General features: G+C 47.4%; 1 protein-coding gene across 2 annotated transcripts in view; it reads right to left on the bottom strand.

The window, feature by feature from the left end:
* UBE2H (ubiquitin conjugating enzyme E2 H) overlaps nt 1-21,036 on the bottom strand; it is a 73,482-nt gene extending 52,446 nt beyond the window's left edge. The window contains exon 1 of one of the 2 annotated variants that reach the window (XM_083402486.1): nt 20,638-21,036. In XM_083402486.1, the coding sequence (XP_083258612.1) occupies nt 20,638-20,690 (53 nt within the window). In that variant the 5' untranslated portion in view covers nt 20,691-21,036. Of the gene's footprint in view, nt 1-18,146; nt 19,152-20,637 lie in introns of those variants that run through there. The other variant, XM_083402487.1, reaches the window with a different exon arrangement.
* Between the last annotated feature and the right edge of the window lie 674 nt (nt 21,037-21,710).

Below are 21,710 nucleotides of genomic sequence, written 5' to 3'. Positions count from 1 at the left end.
GCCTGCCCACCTAGCAGTTCAAAAGCACCCTTAAGTGCAAGTAGATAAATAGGTACCGCTTTATAGCGGGAAGGTAAACGGCGTTTTCGTGTGCCGTGCTGGTGCTGGCTCGCCAGAGCAGCTTCGTCACGCTGGCCACATGACCCGGAAGTGTCTCCGGACAGTGCTGGCCCCCCGGCCTCTTGAGCGAGATGAGCGCGCAACCCTAGAGTCGGACACGACTGGCCCGTATGAGCAGGGATACCTTTACCTTTTTAAGGTGCTACTGGACAAATTTTTAAAGCTGTATTTCTACTGCATCAGACCAACACGGCTACCTACCTGAATCTGGTTCAACTGGGGCAGCCTTCTTCAGACACAAATTCACCAGGCTGGCTTTTCACAACGTCCCACAGATGAAGGTCACAAGCAGCAATGCCTGAAGGCGAATGGCCACCAGGTCCCAGAGACTCTTAAACAAGGCTTCCACAACCTGGTGCCTTCCAGATGTTTTGGAGCACATCTGGAGAAAACCAGGTCGGAGAAGGTTGCACTCAAAGGGCAGCTCATCCCAAACATGGAATCTGGCATCAGTACCTGGAGACAGTTAGGTCGTGCATCCGCAGCAGTGGCCATAGAATCATAGAGTTGGAAGAGACCACAAGGGCCATCGAGTCCAACCCCCTGCCAAGCAGGAAACACCATCAGAGCACTCCTGACATACGGTTGTCAAGCCTCTGCTTAAAGACTTCCAAAGAAAGAGACTCCACCACACTCCTTGGCAGCAAATTCCACTGTCGAACAGCTCTTACTGTCAGGAAGTTCTTCCTAATGTTTAGGTGGAATCTTCTTTCTTGTAGTTTGGATCCAGAAGAGGAATGGCCGCTGGGAGGAATACACAGAGAAGAAACGCCATGGTGCATCCGCATTAGCACAACTGGACACCTTCAAGTGCCCTAGCTGCAAAAAAACATGTCTCCTCCGTATTGGTCTGTACAGACACAACAGATGCTGCAACTCTCCAGTCATCTGACTTCACCCCCCAAAGGCTTCACCTCCACTGTTTCTCGAGACAGATGGATGCCGGGCTAAGCTATTAGTCTGCAATAGTTACAGAGGAAGACAGCACAGCAGCACTTTAATAAGCCTTGTAAACATCCAAAGAAATTGCTCCCATTTCAGTTCAGGGATATCCAGATGATTTTGTCCTGGATTCAAAGGGGGGGGGGGGAGAGAATTAGGTGCCGCACACATACCAGACAGAACGGGATTAAGTAAATAATTAGAGTGGAATGGCAAGCCCCTCTGCAGTCTAAAGGTTCTTGGTCGTATGTTAGCAAACATTATCTTTTCGATGCAGATTATCTCCTGAAGCGGCAACACAACTGTGTGTGTGTGTGTGTGTGTGTGTGTGTGTGTGTCAGGAGCCCGTGAGGTTCAGGCACCTAATTTCATACTCCCCGGGCCACTGTTCCGTTGCACTGCGGTCAGTTCAAGCCAGGACACCATGAATCATGTGATCCAAGGAAGGCAGACCACCTGCTGTCGAGCTGCTAGATTCGCCACTATGCCAGCATACAACAAAGAGTGCTGCAAATGTCCCCTAGAGAAGGGGAGGCCCTGCCCTGCTGTGAACAATGCAGCTCAATTCTGACAAATATTTCCAGGAAATGTGGGGGAAAGGGCTTTTGGGTCAAGACTATCAATGTAATCTAATGGTGTGTTCCCTGCTCCAGTAGTTTGGGTGCTGCAGATGTACTTGCACGTTAAAAACATGGAGCATTTATAGGGCGTGTTTTCAAGTATCCGAATGTCAAAATAAATCAAGACGGTAAGGCAAATGTTGTCCAGATATTATAATAATAATTTATACCCCGCCCATCTGGCTGGGCTTCCCCAGCCACTCTGGGCGGCTTCCAACAAAATATTAAAATACAGTAATGCATCAAACATTAAAAGCTTCCCTAAACACAGCTGCCTTCAGATGTCTTCTAAAAGTCTGGTAGTTGTTTTTCTCTTTGACATCTGGTGGGAGGGCGTTCCACAGGGCGGGTGCCACTACCAAGAAGGCCCTCTGCCTGGTTCCCTGTAACTTGGCTTCTCGCAGCGAGGGAACCGCCAGAATTCACAAATTATTTTTTTTAAATTGGGGGGGGGGGGGGGATTGGAAAGTTTGACATTTGGCTGAATTGATTCTGCAGTTCAATCAAGATTTGAACTCTGAAGCTACCATAGTTGGTACCCTTCATTTTCCTTGGAAATGAGACAAGCTAAAGCGGCGTCATCTCTCGTTTCATTTAGCTTCTCATAGCTACATGAGCTGCCCCTAGTCACACAGGTTGTCCTACGCCACTTGCTCCCTGCTGCTACACCACCCACAGATAACCTTTCATGCAAATATAGAAGCAAACCCAGAGGCGCCTATTCCGAGAGCGCCTCTGATCTGGACAGATCCTTAGCCCAAGACATTAGCTAAGCAAAGAGGCTGCCAAGACATTGTATGGCTTAATCCTCTCCTTGCCGCTTCATGTAATCAATACCTGGCAGGTGTAATCTTTGGCATGGCCAGGTTTGAAGGTTTTCGGAAAGGTCAGCAAGACTGCATTCCCGCCCCCCACAGATCCACACCTTCCCCAAGCATGGGTTTAAAAAGGAGACCGGTTAAGCGGTGAAAGTCATGAACGAAATACAAGAGAGATGAGAGCCAAAATCCGGAGCTCACAAACACCTGATTGGAAGGTGTTTGTGGAAGAGTCGTGGTTTTAGCTGTAAGAATCCCAACAGCCAAAAATGGAAAGGAGGAAGGGGGGAAGGCCAAACCAGGTTCTAATCTCACGTCAGCAGTGAATTTGCTGGTAATTATGGAACCACTGGGTCCCTAACGTCATAGAATCGTAGAGTTCAAAGGGACCCCACGGGTCATCTAGTCCAACCCCCTGCAATGCAGAAATCTTAATTAGAGCATCCATGACAGATGGCCATCCATCTCTCATTAGCTCCAAAATTCATGGGTAACCCATAGCATGCACACAAGCCTCCGTCACCAGAGTTTAATTGTTTCTTGCATTTATACTCCACTCTTCTTCCAAGCATATATGGGCTTTATTCTGTTCTATTTAATTTATATGCCGCTTTTCAGGCAGACCTCACAAAGTAGCCTACATGAGATTGCTGCAATGATAAGCGCTGCCTAAGAAAAAGAAGAAGTTACAATAAAATGGGTAAGACAACTTGTTTAGAAAAGGCCGTTCCCAAGCTGTCACTCACACTGGAAATAAGATAGGCCGAATGAGCGTTCTTTGAGACTCAAGTCTGCAAATATGTCACCTGCATTCCTGGCCCGGCATAAACAGAGTGGGATGTGCTCATGCAGCTAGATGGTGAGTTTGCATACTTCTCTTTTCCAATTTATCGAAGGATAAACTTCCCCAGAATATTGGAGATGTGCACCTGCTGCATATGGCCTCCTTTTGTGGCCCTGGACTAGGCACTCTTCGTGCCTCAGTGCACCGCCTGTATAATGGGAGTACTGACGTACTTCACATAGTCATTGCAAAGGACCACAAAATAAAGACTGCGAAGCAAATCTGCACAGCAGAAGTCCTGCAATTAATGATGACTAGTAAAAGGGACCCCTGACCATTAGGTCCAGTCGTGACCGACTCTGGGGTTGCGGCACTCATCTCGCTTTACTGGCCGATGGAGCCGGCGTACAGCTTCTGGGTCATGTGGCCAGCATGACTAAGCCGCTTCTGGCGAACCAGAGCAGCACACAGAAACGCCGTTTACCTTCCCGCCGGAGCGGTACCTATTTATCTACTTGCACTTTGAGGTGCTTTCGAACTGCTAGGTTGGCAGGAGCAGGGACCGAGCAACGGGAGCTCACCCCGTCACGGGGATTCGAACCGCCAACCATTGGCAAGCCCTAGGCTCTGTGGTTTAACCCACAGCGCCACCCACGTCCCTAATGATGACTAGTAGCATCTCACAATTCTTCCTACTTCCACCTCAGCTTAGAGCATTTCCAATTAAATTTCCCCTTGTTTGCAAAGCAAATGAAAGAGCCACGCTGACCTGAGCACAGCTTAGTACTACAGTACTGCTGAAGCTAAGCAGGTGTTGACCTGATCAAGGCTTGGATGGGAGACGACTGCTGGACACCTGTCATACAAGCACAGATCCGAAGCAATAATTAAGCAAGTCAATGTCCGTATCATAATAGCTCCTTGGTGCTCCAATGATTTTCAGGTCATGCAACCCTTTCTAACTAGTAGCATTTAAAAGCAGACGAAATTATTAAAATTAATTAAACAACTTCTTCTGGAACAAGGCCAGGCTCAATGAAGCTGTTTGTCTGATTTCCGATGCTACCTGAATCTTTACGAGACTCAGAAAGAGGGCATTTTCTTACAACCTCTGCACCTACTTCATTAAAACATTCCAGCAGCATTTTGAAGTAGCTAAAAGCCAAACTCACAAGTGTTTATGCACTTACTCCCAACTCATGACAGTTCTGCAATTTAAACTGATTCTACAAGCAGAAGTCACAAGAAAATGGGGGCTTATTTTCCTTTGCAAATAGGCTGCTAGAGGCTTCGGGGAAGCTGCTCTGAGCTTCACAGAGAAGGAACGGAATATAAATACAATGCAAGCATACCTTTGACTTTAAAAAAAATGAACCTTTTTCGCATTTATCTAGAGAACTGGATGTCTTGCTGGAATTCTGAATTCCACACCTGGAAAACTACCTATATCAAGGAATCAAAGAATTGTAGAGCCTTGTACAACTCCCTGCAATGCATGAATCTCAACTAAAGCATCCATGGACCAACCAAAATGTCACAAACCCAGCTTTCGGGTTCTCCAGCACTCTGCATCAGGCAGTGCCAGTTACAAAAAGCAGGGGGTTGATGAGGAAAAACAGAACAAGTGCAGAAATTATGACGGGTGCTGTAGCCATGAGCTCAGGCTGCAGATTCAGTTCCAAGATGGAGATTGTAGCATAACATGTCCCTCTCAGGTGCTGCACCAAGGATTCTGGGGCAAAGAAGCTTTTGACAGCACAACTTGCTAGTAACCTGGATCTGTTCCAAACTATAAATGAGAAACACAGGTTCCTGGGTAGACACAGTGGTGAAGAAGACAAACACAGCAAAACCAGGAATGAATTTGGTTGTGTAGCAGTAGGCTGAGGCAAAGATGTTACACAATGCAGGAAATGAGTGGACATGGAAAATTTTTAGAAAGTACAAAATGTTAAGCTGCGTGTTGTAGCCATGAGGTTATCTTGCCTGTTATCTTGAGCTCTAAAGAACTCAAAAGCTTGCCACAGCATTGTGAAATTTTGCTTTGTCTTAAAAAGATATCGTCTGGTGGTGGGTTTTGGATTTTTATCTGATGGACCAAGATGGCTGCCTTTGATAATTTTTACTGGAAGGTTGCGTTAGATACCTTGCTGCAAGGGGTAGGAGTGGACTGGGTGATCCTTCTAGAATTGCAGTTCTGTGATCCACTCAAGAGATCCTAGACCTATTGCTCTATCCAGAATGTATAGACTAAAAAAAGTGCAAGTTGCACAGAAGGCACGCTGGGACTCAGCACCTCAGCCAAGACACAAGTGACTGGTGACATCAATAGCGCATCAGACACAAATTAATCTGAATTTGATCTTGAAGTTCAGCAACAATGAGGACCCAAGTTATCCTTGCTGAAATGCACAGGAGCCCTACAAATCGGAATATTTACATTTAGAGCAATATTTACAATTAGAGCAAATGGCTTGCTCTATGACAAGGTCTGGGGTAAATAAATCAAACAGTCTCGGCTAGACGGAAAATCGGTGGCGTGACAGCACTGAAGAATTTCAGGTATCAGAGCCAAGAAAAAAACTGGCAGAAGTTGTGGCTGCACCATCTCGGGCACATCCTATGAAACAGCAGCATCTATTCGGCTGTGGGACAGGTTCTCAGAGGCACACGGAAGACGACCGTCACCCTGAGCATTTTCTGATTTCAAGTACTCTGCTAGGATCGGTCAAACAACCTAACAGAAGCAGTAAAAAGGAAAGAATTAGTTGCGCACGCGAGAGACACCCGAGTGAGTGCTTTGTGTCCTTGTTGTATACCGAGAGTCCACAAGAAAACAAGAGACAATAGCAGCAGGGGGGTTGCACACAGACAATAAAGGTATACAATGTCCTGGTAAAACACACACACACACACACACACACACACACTATACAGCCATATCCAGTCTTCACAAGCAATTCAGTAAACAGTGCCTTTTCATCTTTCTTGCCAAGACAATGGGCAGAAGTCCAGGAAATTAAGAGAGAAAACAGCCTACTCGGCTCTAAACAGTTTCTCCTCTTCTCACCCCATATTCTCAGATACACCTCTGGACCCCCAAGAAAGGGAAAACCCACTGGGTAGGTTCAAAAGGGCTTCACTGTTTGCCCTGTGTACAAGTTGCAAACACGGGACGCCTTTTGTTTAAGCCCCCTTTAATTATGACGTGTGGTCAAGCGCGATTTCAGGAGAGCACAAAGATTAACAGGTGCAAAGAATGCAGTTACTTAGCAACAGGCGGCCACTGCCCCACGGCCAGCCCAGAGCCTCCCGTTTCGATATCAGGAGGGCCCCTCCTCCAATTGCCAGTTTCCATTGTTTTTGCAAAGTTGAATGAAAATGAAGCCGGGTCTGGAAAAGAAATCAGCTGGAGGGCTTCCGAGTCGTTCAGCCAGTCTAGTCGGGTGGATACAGAGCCAGATTTGAACCTGCGAGACCTGGGCTTTCAAGTTCGGATTTAAAAAAAAATATTAATTAAATCAAAGCATGGCTATGATCAATATACTCCCGGTGGTAGCTATAAATGTAGCATCCATATGTAGGGTATGTGCCCCTTCCATTTTCCCCTACAATGTTTGGAAAGAACAAGAAGTGGTTGTGAACTTCCCGGGAGCAACTGGCTAGTAGGATGCTGAACTAAGTGGACTTTCATCTGGTCCAGTCCAGGAAGATTAACTACCATATTTTTCGCACCAAAGGATGCACCTTGTTTTAGAGGGGGGAGAACAAGGAAAAAAAATTCTCCCCCTCTCTGCCCAGCACCCCTTCAGCGAAGCGGCAGGAGGCGCTGCGCAGAGAGAGGGAGAATTTTCCTCCTCTTGTTTCCCCCCTCTAAAACAGGGTGCCGTTTAAGGTGCGTTCAGTCGCCTTCAGGCGGCTGCCTTGGAAGCCTGGAGAGCAAGAGGGGTCGGTGCGCACTGACCCCTCTCGCTCTCCAGGCTTCAAGTTCCTTTCGACCTGCTCTTTGGGGCTGGCGGGGGGAAGCCCACCACCAGCCCCAAAGAGCAGGTCAGGGAGCAGCGCAAAGGCGCAGCGGAGAGGCTCCTGCCATAGCCACGCGTCACCTCTCCAGCTGGGAGAGGGTCGCGGGGCTATGGCATCTTTGCTCCATAGGACGCACACACATTTCCCCTTCATTTTTGAAGGGCGAAAAATGCGTCCTATAGAGCGACCACATTCTGCCACCACATTCCCTGTCTATCAGATGAGAACATGGGCTGCCTCACAGAGCACAGCTGGCAAGTGTCCCTTATTTGGCGGGACAGTCCCTTTATCCCAGCGCCATGTCCCGCTGCTGTCCCTTATTGATGAGGTTTCATTTGGCTGCTGGCTGGGCTTTCTGCCTTTGGCTCAGAGGGGCTCAGAAGTTGAACATACCTGTGCGCCAGAAAGTCCCTTATTTTGGCTACTGATCCCTTATTTTCGAGCCTGCTGGTCCCTTATTTTCAAATCTGTAAGTTGACAGCTACGTCACAGAGTTATTGAGAAGGTGCAATAAAAGACTACAGATTGCAAATGTTGGGGTTGGGGAGGAGTTATTGGGTTTGGAGAGGGATGGTTCTTGTTTTTATTATGAGTTTTGTATTTTTATACTGTAAACTGTCCTGAGATATATGGATGAAGGGCGGCATAAAACTAAAATATAAAATAAAATAAGTAAATAGAAGGCAGCAGTAATAATTGTCTTGTTCAGTAGCCAATAAGGGCCACAGAGCAACAATTTTCAGAAGTGTGCGTCACACTGGTTCAAGGTTAATCTGGTTCCTTCTGTACAGAGCCTTTTCAGCCACAGCCTTCAGTATTCTTCCATCACAGAAGCTTTGCAGGAAGAAATGAAGAATTCACCCTGAGCACCTGAGAAAGTACCGTATTTTTTGCACCACAACACTTTTTTCATCCTAGAAAGTAAGGGGAAATGTCTGTGCGTGTTATGGAGCGAATGACTGCGGGTGGCGGGGATCTGCTGCAGTCGTGAGCAGAGGATCCATGGTTCCCCTTCCTTCCCTCCGTGGTTACAAAGCACGGATCCACATGGATCCTCAGGATTTTTGCATTGGGCTACTCCAAACTCACTGTCAGATCACATGTCTGTGGCCACAGCATGAACCACAAAAATCATATATCCACTATTTCGTTTGGAATATTTTTTTTCTTCTTTTCCTCCTCTAAAAACTATGTGCGTGTTATGGTCTGGTGAGTGTTATAGAGCGAAAAATACGGTAATCTAAACATACACCCCCAAGCAAAGGCTACAGGAAGCACAAAACCTGAGTCCTCAGCTTTGATTTTCTAGCAACGTGGGGAAACCTTGTGGGAATTTTGCTACAGATAGGCGCTCTTGAGACTTCGCTTGGCAGCAAGTCCACAGAGCTCTTCAGAGGAAATGGGTCGACTTGCTTCCGAGATGATGCAACGTGAGTGGGGGCTGCCTGCCCAAGTCACCCCATCACACAGAGACACCCTGGAACCTTGGTCTTCCCCCCACCCAATGCTGTTTCGGAGGAGAAATGAGTACCGTAACCCAGCTTTCTGACTCAAGTTATTATCGCTACTCGCAAGCAGTACCTGGGGTTTTAAGGGTTGCAACACTCCCCGTTTCTTTATCGTGAACTTGCACAAAGCTTAATAATCTGTCATCATTTATTCTGTATTTAAGCAAGGGCAATTGACGACCCAAAATCTCCAGCTCTTGAGGCTACTGGGCGTTTTTACAAGCCAAACCATTTGCATTCGGTTCACTACCTTAGATTATCAAATACCGTACTGGCCCGAATATAAGACGTACCCGCAAATAAGCCGCATCTTTAAAATTCAAGGCTTATTTGGGGGTGCGGCCCATCTCCCGGCTCTACCGCCCTGACGGGGGGCCGGCACTGGCTTCCGAGTGTGCTGCACAATCGCCTTCTAACACTACCGCCTGCCAGCACTCCCTCCACAAGCCGGTGTCGGGGGAGGCTTGAGAGCGGCCGGCGGACTGCCGCCATCACCCCACACTCTGGGCTGTTTCCTTTTGGGGGGGGGGAGACATGCCGCCTTCCCGGCAGCGTAAGATTGCAAATATAAGCCGCACTTTAACTTTTCACTGTCAGAATTGGGGGGGGGGGAGTGCGGCTTATATTCGGGCCAATATGGTATATTAGTATCTCTAGCTACATGGGGGGTGGGGTGGCGCTTTGGGTTACACCACAGAGCCTAGGACTTGCCGATCAGAAGGTTGGCGGTTCAAATCCCCGCAACGGGGTGAGCTCCCGTTGTTCGGTCCCAGCGCCTGCCAACCTAGCAGTTCGAAAGCACGTCAAGGTGCAAGTAGATAAATAGGTACCACTCTGGCAGGAAGGTAAACGGCGTTTCCGTGTGCTGCTCTGGTTCGCGGCTTAGTCATGCTGGCCACAAGACCCGGAAGTTGTACGCCGGTTCCCGCAGCCCAATAAAGCGAGATGAGCACTGCAACCCCAGAGTCGGCCACGACTGGACCTAATGGTCAGGGGTCCCTTTACCTTTACCTACATGGGAAGTACATTTTAATTAAGCAGTCACCATCTTTCAATCTCGCCTGATGAACAAAATATGTATATAGCTTGAAAACCTGCACACTCCCGAAAAAGGACCATTTAAAAACAACACACACATACAAATGCAATTTCATTTCACCTTGTTACTGCTCCCTTGTTCTCTAGATCAACTGTGACAATATCACATTAAGATCTGCTGTGGGCACAGCCCTGCCTAGAATCCTCCCACCCCCACCCCATAATTAATGAGAGCCAAGGGCACACAGCACTTGAAAAAAGTGCAGTTTTGGCACCCAGGCCTTCAGATTAATGATCAACTTGGGGCCCCCCAATTACCACTGGTAGAACAATGGTTCAGCTTATAAGCTCTGGCAGACGCAGCCCTATCTTATTGGGTACCCACAATGACGGGAGTCTAAACTACTCTTTTCTAGAAATCTCTCCCCCCTAAAAACCCTCTAGTGCTTCAAAAACCTTACCATATTGTTGACCAAAGGTCACCACACTGTGACCGTGCCCCGACTATTGGCGCTGGGGCTGGCAAAGCCGTTTGACATCCGCAGCCTGAGAGCAAGAGAGCGTCTTAGCAAAACCACTCCAGCGTCATTATGCGAGGCATGGGAAAAGCCGCCATAATAGCAACAGGGCAAGGACACAGAAAACTTCAAGGCCTCACTTTCATGAATAGGCCTTTCAGGAGTCTCTCTTTAGTGAGCTCAGCTATTCCCCCCTCTCTTGTCTCACCCGCCCCCCATTTCCCCCCACCTTAACACAGCTACATTAGCAATAACAGAAGCCAAGCCGCTGAGCTTTGCAATCAGGTTCCGGGACTTAAAGATGGTACCTCTGAAGTTTCACAGGCAATGAAACGCAATCCAGAGACCCTAAGGAAATGCAAGACAAATACTTCCATGGAGTGGGTCATTCCAACCAGTATTAAACTGTTTTTTAAATAATTCCCACCACTGCTCCAGAACAACTCGTGTTTATACACAGGCAAGGTAGTGAGTGGGACGCGGGTGGCGCTGTGGGTTAAACCATAGAGCCTAGGACTTGCTGATCAGAAGGTCGGCGGTTCGAATCCCTGCGACGGGGTGAGCTCCTGTTGCTCGGTCCCTGCTCCTGCCAACCTAGAGGTTCGAAAGCATGAAGTGCAAGTAGATAAATAGGTACCGCTCCGGCGGGAAGGTAAACGGCGTTTCCGTGCACTGCTCTGGTTGGCCAGAAGCAGCTTAGTCATGTTGGCCACATGACCCGGAAGCTGTACGCCGGCTCCCTTGGCCAATAAAGCGAGATGAGCGCCCCAACTCCAGAGTCTGTCACAACTGGACCTAATGGTCAGGGGTCCCTTTACCTTTAAGGTAGTGAGTGCCCTCTTAAGGAGCAGCGGCTCCCCAAATCACTAGGTCCATCAGGAGAGGGCAGTTTGATTGAGCTGCAAAGTCATCGACACAGCCAACTTCAAATGCTTTACAAAAGGCATGTCCAAAGTCCGTTTTGGGGGCCTGATCCGGCCCGCTGGTCAATTTAATCGTGTGGCAGTATATGTCCTGGGGTGAAATCCTTAAAAAAGCCCCACAACTTTGGTTGGCCCTCACGCATGTTCACTTCATCAAATGTGGCCCTCGTTGGAAAAAGTTTGGGCATCCCTGCTTTATAAGCTTAGAGGCAGATTTCGCATCGTAACCAGAGCCTAACTGGTATAAGGGCTCTGAGCAGCACAAACGCCTACGCTTTTTAAAAAATGTGTAATTGATTGATTGATTTTTTTAATGGTAAGGCAACAGTGCACTTGATCTGTTTAATCAATGAGACTTGGGCTTAACTGTCTCCATTCCAAGCTATTTAATTCCAGTTCGGTCTTTCCTAGTTTTCAGGAGCCATACAGGTAATACCAGAACAAAACAAATCTCCACTTCACCCACTGCTCTCAGGCTAAGCCACGAGTCCAAACTTTTCTGCTTGTTCTTATCAGCACTACTCGCTTCTCTGTGGCATCCATGTTTGTGAGCTCTGCAGAATGGAACAACTCCCTTCCCCCAGGGATTCACCCTCGTCCTCAGTTTGATAAAGGAATGGCTACACCACGGAATAATCCAAATTCTAGCTCACCGGCAATAGGCCACTGCATGGACAACAAGTCTCTCTTTCGGAGAAGTTTCCTGACTTAAGTGACCTCGCTAACACAACCCAACAAGCTTCCAAATTGTTCCTTGGAAGACGCCTGACCACCACTTGCTTAGAGAAGAAAACATCAAGGGATGGATCTACAGACAGCTTCTGGCCCCAGTAAATGCAAACAGAAAATGGCAGGCATTCTTCACATCTCTGCTTACCAAGAGACAGGAGTCTGATGTTGCCACCACATCTTGCATGTGAGCCTCTCAAAGTCATCATCTGCCAACAAGCCAGTGAGTGGTTAGACCCTGCATGTTAATTCTTAATGCATAAGAATAAGACAACAGGGTAAAAATACTGTGTGGTCAAGCCAGCTTTCAACCCATCCACTAGAAAGAATATTAGGATATTAGCGGTCATGTATTTTGAGTCCAATCTGCAATTACTTGTTATTATGATGATTATTATTGTTATTAATTAAATTTGTATACTGCCTTTCATCTGTAGATTTCAGGCTGGTTCACAGCAAACATCGTTCAACTTGAGCTGTGCAACTCTTTTGGTGAGTAACGGCTTAGCTAGGGAGCCTTCAATTCCAACTGGTTTACAAAACCCCCACAAAAAAACCAACAGATTTCATATCTCTGAAATCTGCTTAATGCATTAATTGCACCAACTCAATTCTTGCTTTCAGCTCTACTGGTTAATTAAGTTGAATCCACACAAACAAGCCCTTATTATAAGACAGACCAGAATGAAAAGCTTGCTAAGGCCTTGTATTGCAAGCTGTTCTAAGCCAATTCATATTAGGCAGCTCCAGCACCACATAACCATTTTAATGATATTATAAGTAGATGCAGCACTCTTTCAAGTCTGAGTTACAAGACTAAGCTTCAATGGGCTATGCAATCAAACTGACAAAGCAACAATGAGACAGTGAATTTAAAATCAAAGCCCTGTGCCTTCCACACAAGCAAGGAACTCAGCACAGCCTAGTAAGTTTATTTCTGAAAGCAACAAGGTAAGATCTTGGAAAGCTATCGTTTATGCACAGCGGATATCACATAAGCAATTAATCAACATGCTCAGGCAACTCATTAATTGCAGATTAAAAATATGAATTTTTAATCACAGCTGTCCCTCTGTGAAATGGTGTTCAATGCTTATGATATTGTTGTAAACAACGACTCAGATAATACAGTTAAGATTTGCCACGTTATATGTGATTCGCCTGTGTCTGGCCAAGAAAAAATGGATTTAAATGACTTAAATTAAAACCACCAAAACAAATCCTTACTTGGGCTGTTCCATGAAACAAACTATAAGCTTTTAAAATTGCCTGGTATATATAACCTATGCAAATTGCAGTTCATTTAAACATCGGTATTTTCAAAATGAGATATGGAGGCTCCAGTGTTTATGGAAGGTATTCATAACCAGCATTCTGAATACTTTGGGGTTTTCTGCAGCTACAGAGTGACATGGTTATTTTCCTGGATAAAATAAAAATAAAGACCGGATTGCAAAGTGTGACTCACTCAAAACTGTGAGTTAAGAGGGGTATCTTGTGTCACCACAATCAACTATAGCACCACACAAGGGTGGGAGGTGGGGGGAATCTGAACATTAATTCTGAACACCTCAACTGTGACGAAGCCTTCAAAGGATGTTTCACACATATGACTCCCCCCCCCAATCTTTCCCTTCCCCAGCTTTGCATATGTTCATAAAAGGAGACCCAACACAACAAAACAAGCATTCCACCAAGTTTCTAACTTTGCATTCTGAATCAGGAGATTTCCAGAGCTGACTACCCTATAACAACCAGGATAAGTTATTTTTTCAGTAAACTGCTTCCTGTTCCATGGCTTCTTTGTTCATCCGAAAACTTCAGCATAACACCGCCTTTGAAGCCAGACAGTTTGTTTGCTTTAAATGCCATGGATGTACCCTGAGAGCTTTGAAAGCCAAAACGAATCGAAGTCTGTACATACCGAAGACCTTGTTGTCTGGGCAGGAATTTAACAGCTGTTAAATGCAGGGGCTACGCAGGTATGGGGTTATTTTTTTGGGGGGTGTATTTTATATTCATCCTATATATAATCCAGCATGGGTTAAAAATTAATACGCAAAAAAAGATTTCACTTCATTTAATATGGGTCCCAATTTTAGTGTCATAGACTGGGACCAGCGAGATCTGGCATGGGTTGGTCACCATCTTTCAGCTTAACCTAGGATAAGATGGGCATGTTTAGCCTGGAGAAGAGGAGGTTAAGGGGTGATATGATAGCCATGTTCAAATATATAAAAGGATGTCACATAGAGGAGGGAGAAAGGTTGTTTTCTGCTGCTCCAGAGAAGCGGACACGCAGCAATGGATCCAAACTACAAGAAAGAAGATTCCACCTAAACATTAGGAAGAACTTCCTGACAGTAAGAGCTGTTCGACAGTGGAATTTGCTGCCAAGGAGTGTGGTGGAGTCTCCTTCTTTGGAGGTCTTTAAGCAGAGGCTTGACAACCATATGTCAGGAGTGCTCTGGTGGTGTTTCCTGCTTGGCAGGGGGTTGGACTCGATGGCCCTTGTGGTCTCTTCCAACTCTATGATTCTAAGATTAGGAAGATCTTGTATGCAACTTGGAGGAAAGGGAAGAGATGAGTATAACAAACCTGGGCAATGCAGCAGCAACCATGCTACAGCCTAGTCTAGGTTCTCACCAGGGCAATAAACGTGTGCCTGGGTTGCATTTCGTACCATTTCAGATGGGGACTCACATGACTGAACCACTCTCTGTTCAAGAGATTCCCTTCACAAAGAAACGACCATATCAGGTAGAAGAATTGTAGTCTACCTTCTCCCCGCAACCAGTAGTTTTCTATGTGAAGGGGTTTTTGTTTGTACTGAGCAGCCTCAAACCATTTCTGGTCTGAAATATACCACTCAGACACATATTTAGCATCTCACAGAGAACGAGGCCTCGCTGTTTTAGAGAACTGTGAAGTTCAGATATGACAGAGCCATCCACCCCACCCAAAATATTTCACACACGCTTCCTTAGAAATCTAAGTCCCCTGAAGGGGGAAGGGGGCTTCCTCTGCTGCTAACTGATTGAGATACTTCCAAGCAGAGAAGCGAAGGATTAGGCTGCACAACCACAAACCGTGTTTTAAGTATATATTATAGCTAATCCAACACGCTGACCTGCCGCAAGTGTCTAAATGCCAAGTGAAATTAGCACCAGCGTTTTAGATTACAGGAAAAGGCAGCTAAGAGACTTGCCCAAGGTTATCAAGCAAGTCTGTGGCAAACACACAGTCTGAATTCAGGTTTCTCTAGTCCACCCAAGCTCAACACAAGCACACAATTTATGGAGTGTCGTGTTTCCTGGGTTCTCTTTTCAAGGCTGTAGGTATTTTTTCTGGACCATTTGTACAGCCTTTCGGATTCACTGCTTGTAATTTATTCAATCCTTTAGATTCCCAGAGCACATTTCAACCTTGCAAAAACTGTGTGTTCGCTCTCACCCGTTTTACAGAGGGGGTTACCAAGACCAAGAAACTGTGTCTTGTCCAAAACTACCCCAGAGCTGAGACATGAGCCTCCAGCTCCCATAATCCACATCCAATCTCTCTATTCATAGGCTTTGACATGGCCACTCTTCTGGAATTTGGTTCTCTATAGCCAACACAGCATAATTCTGCAAGCAGCGATACATTCCCAGCTGCCAATGTGAGCTCCCCTCCCCATTTCCATACCCAAGGCCAGTTCAAGAGTGTGGAGTTACTTCCACACCTCTCCATTTCATCGCATGTGGCGCGGCTTCTTTGCCACAGAAGCGCTAGCCCTATTCCGAGGCAGGCTAGGTGCCCCATTTTCAAGCTCGCAAAAACAAATCCAGTACTTTGCACCAACTTTCCATTTGTTGTGGAACTCTCTGACCGTTTTGATTCCTCTGCAAGTGACCAAGTCAATGAGGCCCAATATATATACAGTGGTACCTCGGGTTACAGACGCTTCAGGTTACAGACTCCGCTAACCCAGAAATAGTACCTCAGGTTAAGAACTTTGCTTCAGGATGAGAACAAAAATCGTGCTCTGCGGCGCGGCAGCAGTGGGAGGCCCCATTAGCTAAAGTGCTGCTTCAGGTTAAGAACAGTTTCAGGTTAAGAACGGACCTCCGGAACGAATTAAGTTCTTAAACCGAGGTACCACTGTACAGTATATATTTAAAGACCAGCCTGAGCCACCAGGAGGGCAAAAACAAACTAAATAAACCGTGTCTTGGTGCTGGTTCAGCCTGGGGAAGTTAAAGGCACACTACTGCTGTGATCCAGAGGTATTTTAGATTGTTCAGAGTAAACTGCTGAACTGTCATTCAGTCCAAACTTTAGACTGCCTCAAAAACCATTGCAGACCTGGGGGCGGTGGAGAAACCAAACCCTGTCCCACCCCTGGCAGCCAGTCATGTCCCTCGGATTAACATGAGTTTGGATTAACAGCGACCTCCTTTTGCTTGCAGGGCACTTTTCTTCCTTTCCTGCGCCAAGCAACCCCTTGACCCGGCACAGATTGTCCCGCTCTCTCTCTCCTCTCCAACGCCTTCCAGCCCAGGCCTCCCCCTTCCCAGCCCCCACGCTCCTGAATATAAACACACTCTTGTCACACACTCCATCAGCTGTTTGGGTTGCTCCGCCCAAGCCTCAGTTTCCGGGTAGTAACAGAACAGCCAATCGGCTGACTCGCAGGCTCTGTCCGGAGGCCTTTTGCCTGCAAACACTTTTCCAAAACAAGCAGTCCCCGGGTTCTTCCGGAGCAAGAAGGGAAGCTAAGAACCATAAAAAAATAAAAATAAGGGGGGTGCTAGAAAGAGTAGAGAGGTATCCCTCCAGATTTGGAACTTTAAAAGATCACACACTAAGGTCACTGATGCCAGTTCTTGGAGATTTAGGAAAGGCACCCTAGCCAGGACTAGAAAGGTGTTGAGAGTTGTCGTTTTTTATATAAAAAAACCCAACACATTCTATTAGTAACTCTGCAAGGCAAGAGAGGAACTCAACAACAAGTCAGCAAAGACAAAAAAAAAAGTCCAGAGCTGCGATTCCCCGCACAAGGTTGAAATGCAACACACACAAGCTTCTCATTTCTTTCAAAGGTTTGCACAATGTTTAGAGAAGCGTCCAAAAAAGCAACCGAGTGACTCAGAGTTTCAGATCACCGTCATGCAATTACCAAGAGGAGGTTCGTTTCTTTTTAGCTAGGCATGCTAACAACTCACCCATGTAATACAGGACATTGGCCAACCAACCTCTCCCTCTCTGGGTTGCACAGATGTGAGTACACAAGGCCAAAACAGGGGTGGGGGAATGACAGCAGCACCACCACCCCACCAAACCTGTCAGAGCAGTTAAGTCGACAGCTCCAGACACTTTCTGTGGGGCCATGCCTTCGCTCCCCACCCTATATCCCCAAGTTAGTCAGAGGCTGCAAATCAAGATGAGAGGCAAAGAGGTACTTTGAAGGCAGAAGAGGCAGTCCTACAAGCAGCGGCAGAATACAAGGGACACAAGTTGAGGAAAGAGGCATCTCCTCTACTGGAAGCCACCAGACGGTGCGCTGGGCTCCCCTATGCCTCTAGATTCCAGTGAGCAAACTTCATACATAAATTAAGGCTGCTCTCCTAAGCACAAAATGACTTGGGAGTAACCCCCCCAATGAAAGCAACACGACTTCCAAGTAAACAGCGAGGACTAGGCTGGGTCACAGTTGCTGTGGCCTGCATACCCAAAACACTGACTGTACAGATGCCGAAGGAAAGCCACAGGAAACAAAAAGACCTATTTGTTCATCACACTCACAGGACACAGCGAGTCCACATCACTTAAAATACTAGGAATGATAATAAGAACTCTGGTCTGAGGTCTTTTTTTAGCTGTTTAGTTTGTTTCTTTTGTCAAACAGAAGGATCGGCAGCTAACCATGAACCGGAGAGGAATGCCAGGCTATTTGCTTTTCTCCTATCCACCATCAAATTAAACAGCAACCACAGTACCAATAAGCCAAATGAAGTCATTTTTTTAGAAAAAAGAGAGAAAAACAACCCCTGCTCTTTGTCTCCTAAAATGCTATGATCTTTCAACATGCCAGCTACCAAGTGAACAGAAAGTGGGGGTGGGGGCAGCGAAAAAGGATACACTACCAGGAGGTCATAGTGGGCCTCATCGCTCCATAATCCGGCTGCCTTTTCAAAATTTATATATAATGAGAATCTCTTCTCTTTTTTTTTGTCACTGAACAGCTGGAGTTCTATCTAGCCTCCCCTCAAACCAGTAAAAATTAACCATCGAATGAAGTTTGTATCCGAGGAAGGATATGTCATGCATATGCAACTAAAGCAGAGGATAAAAATAGCTTTGATTCCACAGCAATCACAAGCCACTTCCTATTTATTAAAAACAACCTTTTTAAAGGGGGAATCTATAGACAGTTATCAAACACAGGCTTTGTGCTTTTAAAAATGTACAGACAGACAGTTGAGCAAGAGACTGGGAAAGTCGCTGTGCAGCGTCAACAATTGACTATAATAATTTCACCCCAGCAGGCCTAATCTAAACAAGTTTGTTTATCTCTGGAAACTAAATGCTATTTGTAACCCTCTCACCCTTCTACATAGTTAATTCCTTCCCGATTAAATTCTCCTGGGGGAGGTTAACACATTCAATAAACATATCTGAATGCATTTCAGTCGGCTATGTCAACGCCAGCCCATCTTCCCTTCCCTCCCCACCACCTGATAAACAGAACTATTAATAAACCTATTCTATACGCAAATTCACTGCACTATTTCAGAAGCTTCACAATCTTCAAATATGCACACAGGGACAAGGTAACATTCTACTGAGAGGCAAGAACAAAACATAATTTGGAAAACAAAAACAGATCCTTTACGAAGGGATAAAAGGAAATCTTCACCGAACTGAAGTGTTACATAAACAAAACCAGCAGCACAAAAAAGGAAAAATGGGTGATGGATTTCTACGGCATTTCGATTCTTTTTCTCCACTATTACTACTTCAGTGTTGTTCTCCAGGTGCTCCCACCCGCATTAACTGCCCCCCCCCCCAGCTGCCACCAGAAGCTTCCCGAACAGCAGACTAAAACTGGATTGAGTAAATAGTAACACACCACCAGAAGCTGATCACTGGATTGCTAACTGTCAACAACTACCCTCCCTCCTCTCCCCAGCTAAATCTGGCCCATTGCCCCCCACCCCACAAAGCATGTATTAATTCTGGTTGGGGAGGGGGAAAGAGAGCACATCTGAATCAGTGTGTGTAGAGGGAGTTGTATTATTATTCAAGCATTGTCACAATACCTGAAAGGGGGGAGCACTGACTCTGGTCACAATCATTAGTGAGGCAGACAGAGAATAAGTGCTCCCCCCCACACACTGCCTATATTGTTTCCCTACGAAAATATTTTGGGATTCCTCTCCCAAGACAAAGGGGATTTATTTATGGAAGGCAACAAGGGGTCCTGATCACCCCAAGAGAGTCTGGCTTTAGACACAGGCCTCTACAAACCAGAGAGCAGCCCCCCCCCCATCCGCCAAAAGAACCAGTTTCTTTGGGGAGAGAGAAGAAAGAACGGATTTGAAGAGGTCTGTATTTGGGGGGCAAGGAAGAGGGGGGTAGGGAATGAGTTCCTGAACCCCCCCATAAAAAAATACTAGAATGAACAGTCCTCAACTGTGTTCTCATTTCTCAAAGGGGGGTGTCTGAAGGCCTCATTTTACCTAAAAATGAGATATCCCTTCAATGGTATGATGGCATTGTTGGGGTTTTTGGGGGGAGGGAAGAAAAGGTTTTGCTCTGTCTATACCTGGGGTGCCTCATCTCTCCCCCCCCCCCATTCCCTAGAGTCCAACTAGAACAAAAAAAAATCACCTGGAGCTGCTAGAATTTACTACTCTCCAGGAGTTGCAAGTCTCTTCCCCTCCCCTAAGATTATTGGGGTGCCCTCACTCTCCAACCCTATTCTAAACATTTTACTCTGGAGAAGGCTGCTTTCTTCTAATGGTGGTGGTGAGAATAATTGTATTCTCCTGCTGGCGAAAAGGAGAGGGAAGGGCTTTTCCTCCCGAACCCCCATATTCCAGGAAAGCCTTTGTACACTCCTCAGTTCTAAGGGGGCCGTGATTCTGCACCCCTCACCTGGAACTGGAGGCAGAGAAAGGGAGAGAAGCAAAGCAGAACAGAAACAATAACCGTTCATCTATTCTCTGCAATGGAATAGGCATTCATCTTCAGCAAGTGGAGGGCACTGCCCCCCACCCACCCCCAAAAAGTACCTGCTTTCTCCCCATCATTCCTTGGCCTTGTGGAGGAAGGAAACCTATTCTCGAGACCCCCACCCACCAATATGAAGTTCTATTTAAGACACCCAGTCCTGTTTTTTTGAGGGGGGCCCCCTGTCTCTTCCTGCCCCCCCCCAACCATTCCAACAAAGTCTTCATTTATCTCCTTATTCCTGCCTCTCACTAACTGCCCCTCAAGTGTGTGGTGGGGGGGATGTCTGTATCTTGCTCCCCAATCCATTCCAGAATGGGGGGCTGCCCCCCATTTTACCTGCCTTTGCCGCCCCCCCCTCACAACGCCCCCCCCCCCACTCTCCAGGTAAGGATACAGCTTGACCACGTCGGTGTCCATCCGCCTCTTGCCCGGGCTGGGGGAGGACATGGTGGCCCCCCGGCCGGCGGCCCCTCCCGGGCGGAGTCTGGAGCTGCCTCTCTTGTCCTGTCAGGACCCCTTTTCCGCTGGGGGAGGTGGGGGGGCGCTTCAGGAGGTGGGGGTCCGAGCCCCGCTCTGCGCCTGCGCGGAGGCCTCTCTCTCTCTCCCCCCCCCCCCGAGCCCTTCTCGCCTCCGCGGCCCCTCCCTTCACGAGCCGGCTCTTCCTGCCCCGCGGGCTTCCCCCCTCCTCCGCGTCTCTCCTCAGCCTCAGCTTCCTGACCCCCCTCACAGCTTCCTGCGCCCTCCCGCTCCCGGATTGCTGCTCCTGCTCCGGCCGCTGCCTCGGCTCTGCCGAAGCCTCTCTCTGGACCCCTGACGTCACCCACAGTGACCTCACCGAACAGCCCGCTCCGGATTGGGCCAGGCCCCGCGTGACGCGGAGAGACGCGCCGGGCCCCGCCCCGCTCGCCCGCCTCCTTCGCCGCTCGGCATGCCGGGAGGTGTAGTCCGCCGGGCCTGAGGCGAAGTCGGGCAGCTGAGGCGAAGGAGAAGCTGCCCGACGCGTTGTTAGGCCCGCCGACTGGTTCGGCCGGTCGAGGGTTCGAGCCCCCGCTTCCCACCCCAAGGCCTGGCTTTTTAAATTAGGCCCACATAACCATTTCTCCCGGCGGAGGTTCATGTCTGAATACCGTTCTCTGGGCACCAAGGCTCGGCCCTGAATGTGAGGGCATCTGAGCATGTGCAGAGCGCTTTGCAGGGTGGCACTCCACAAATGGCAGGCTTGAGGCCCGGAGCCTGTTTTCATTAAATGAGAGCCAGTGGTGGTTGGAGTGAGCGACCAGGACCTGGGAGAGAATCATAGAGTTGGAAGAGACCACAAGGGCCATGGAGTCCAACCCCCTGCCAAGCAGGAAACACCATCAGAGCACTCCTGACATATGGTTGCCAAGCCTCTGCTTAAAGACCTCCAAAGAAGGAGACTCCACCACACTCCTTGGCAGCAAATTCCACTGTCAAACAGCTCTTACT

The sequence above is a fragment of the Podarcis tiliguerta genome (assembly GCF_965153285.1).
Source record: "Podarcis tiliguerta genome assembly, chromosome: 10".
In the NCBI taxonomy this organism is placed as follows: domain Eukaryota; kingdom Metazoa; phylum Chordata; class Lepidosauria; order Squamata; family Lacertidae; genus Podarcis; species Podarcis tiliguerta.
The sequence above is the reverse complement of the archived record's forward strand: the minus strand, read 5'-3'. Positions and strand labels throughout refer to the sequence as shown.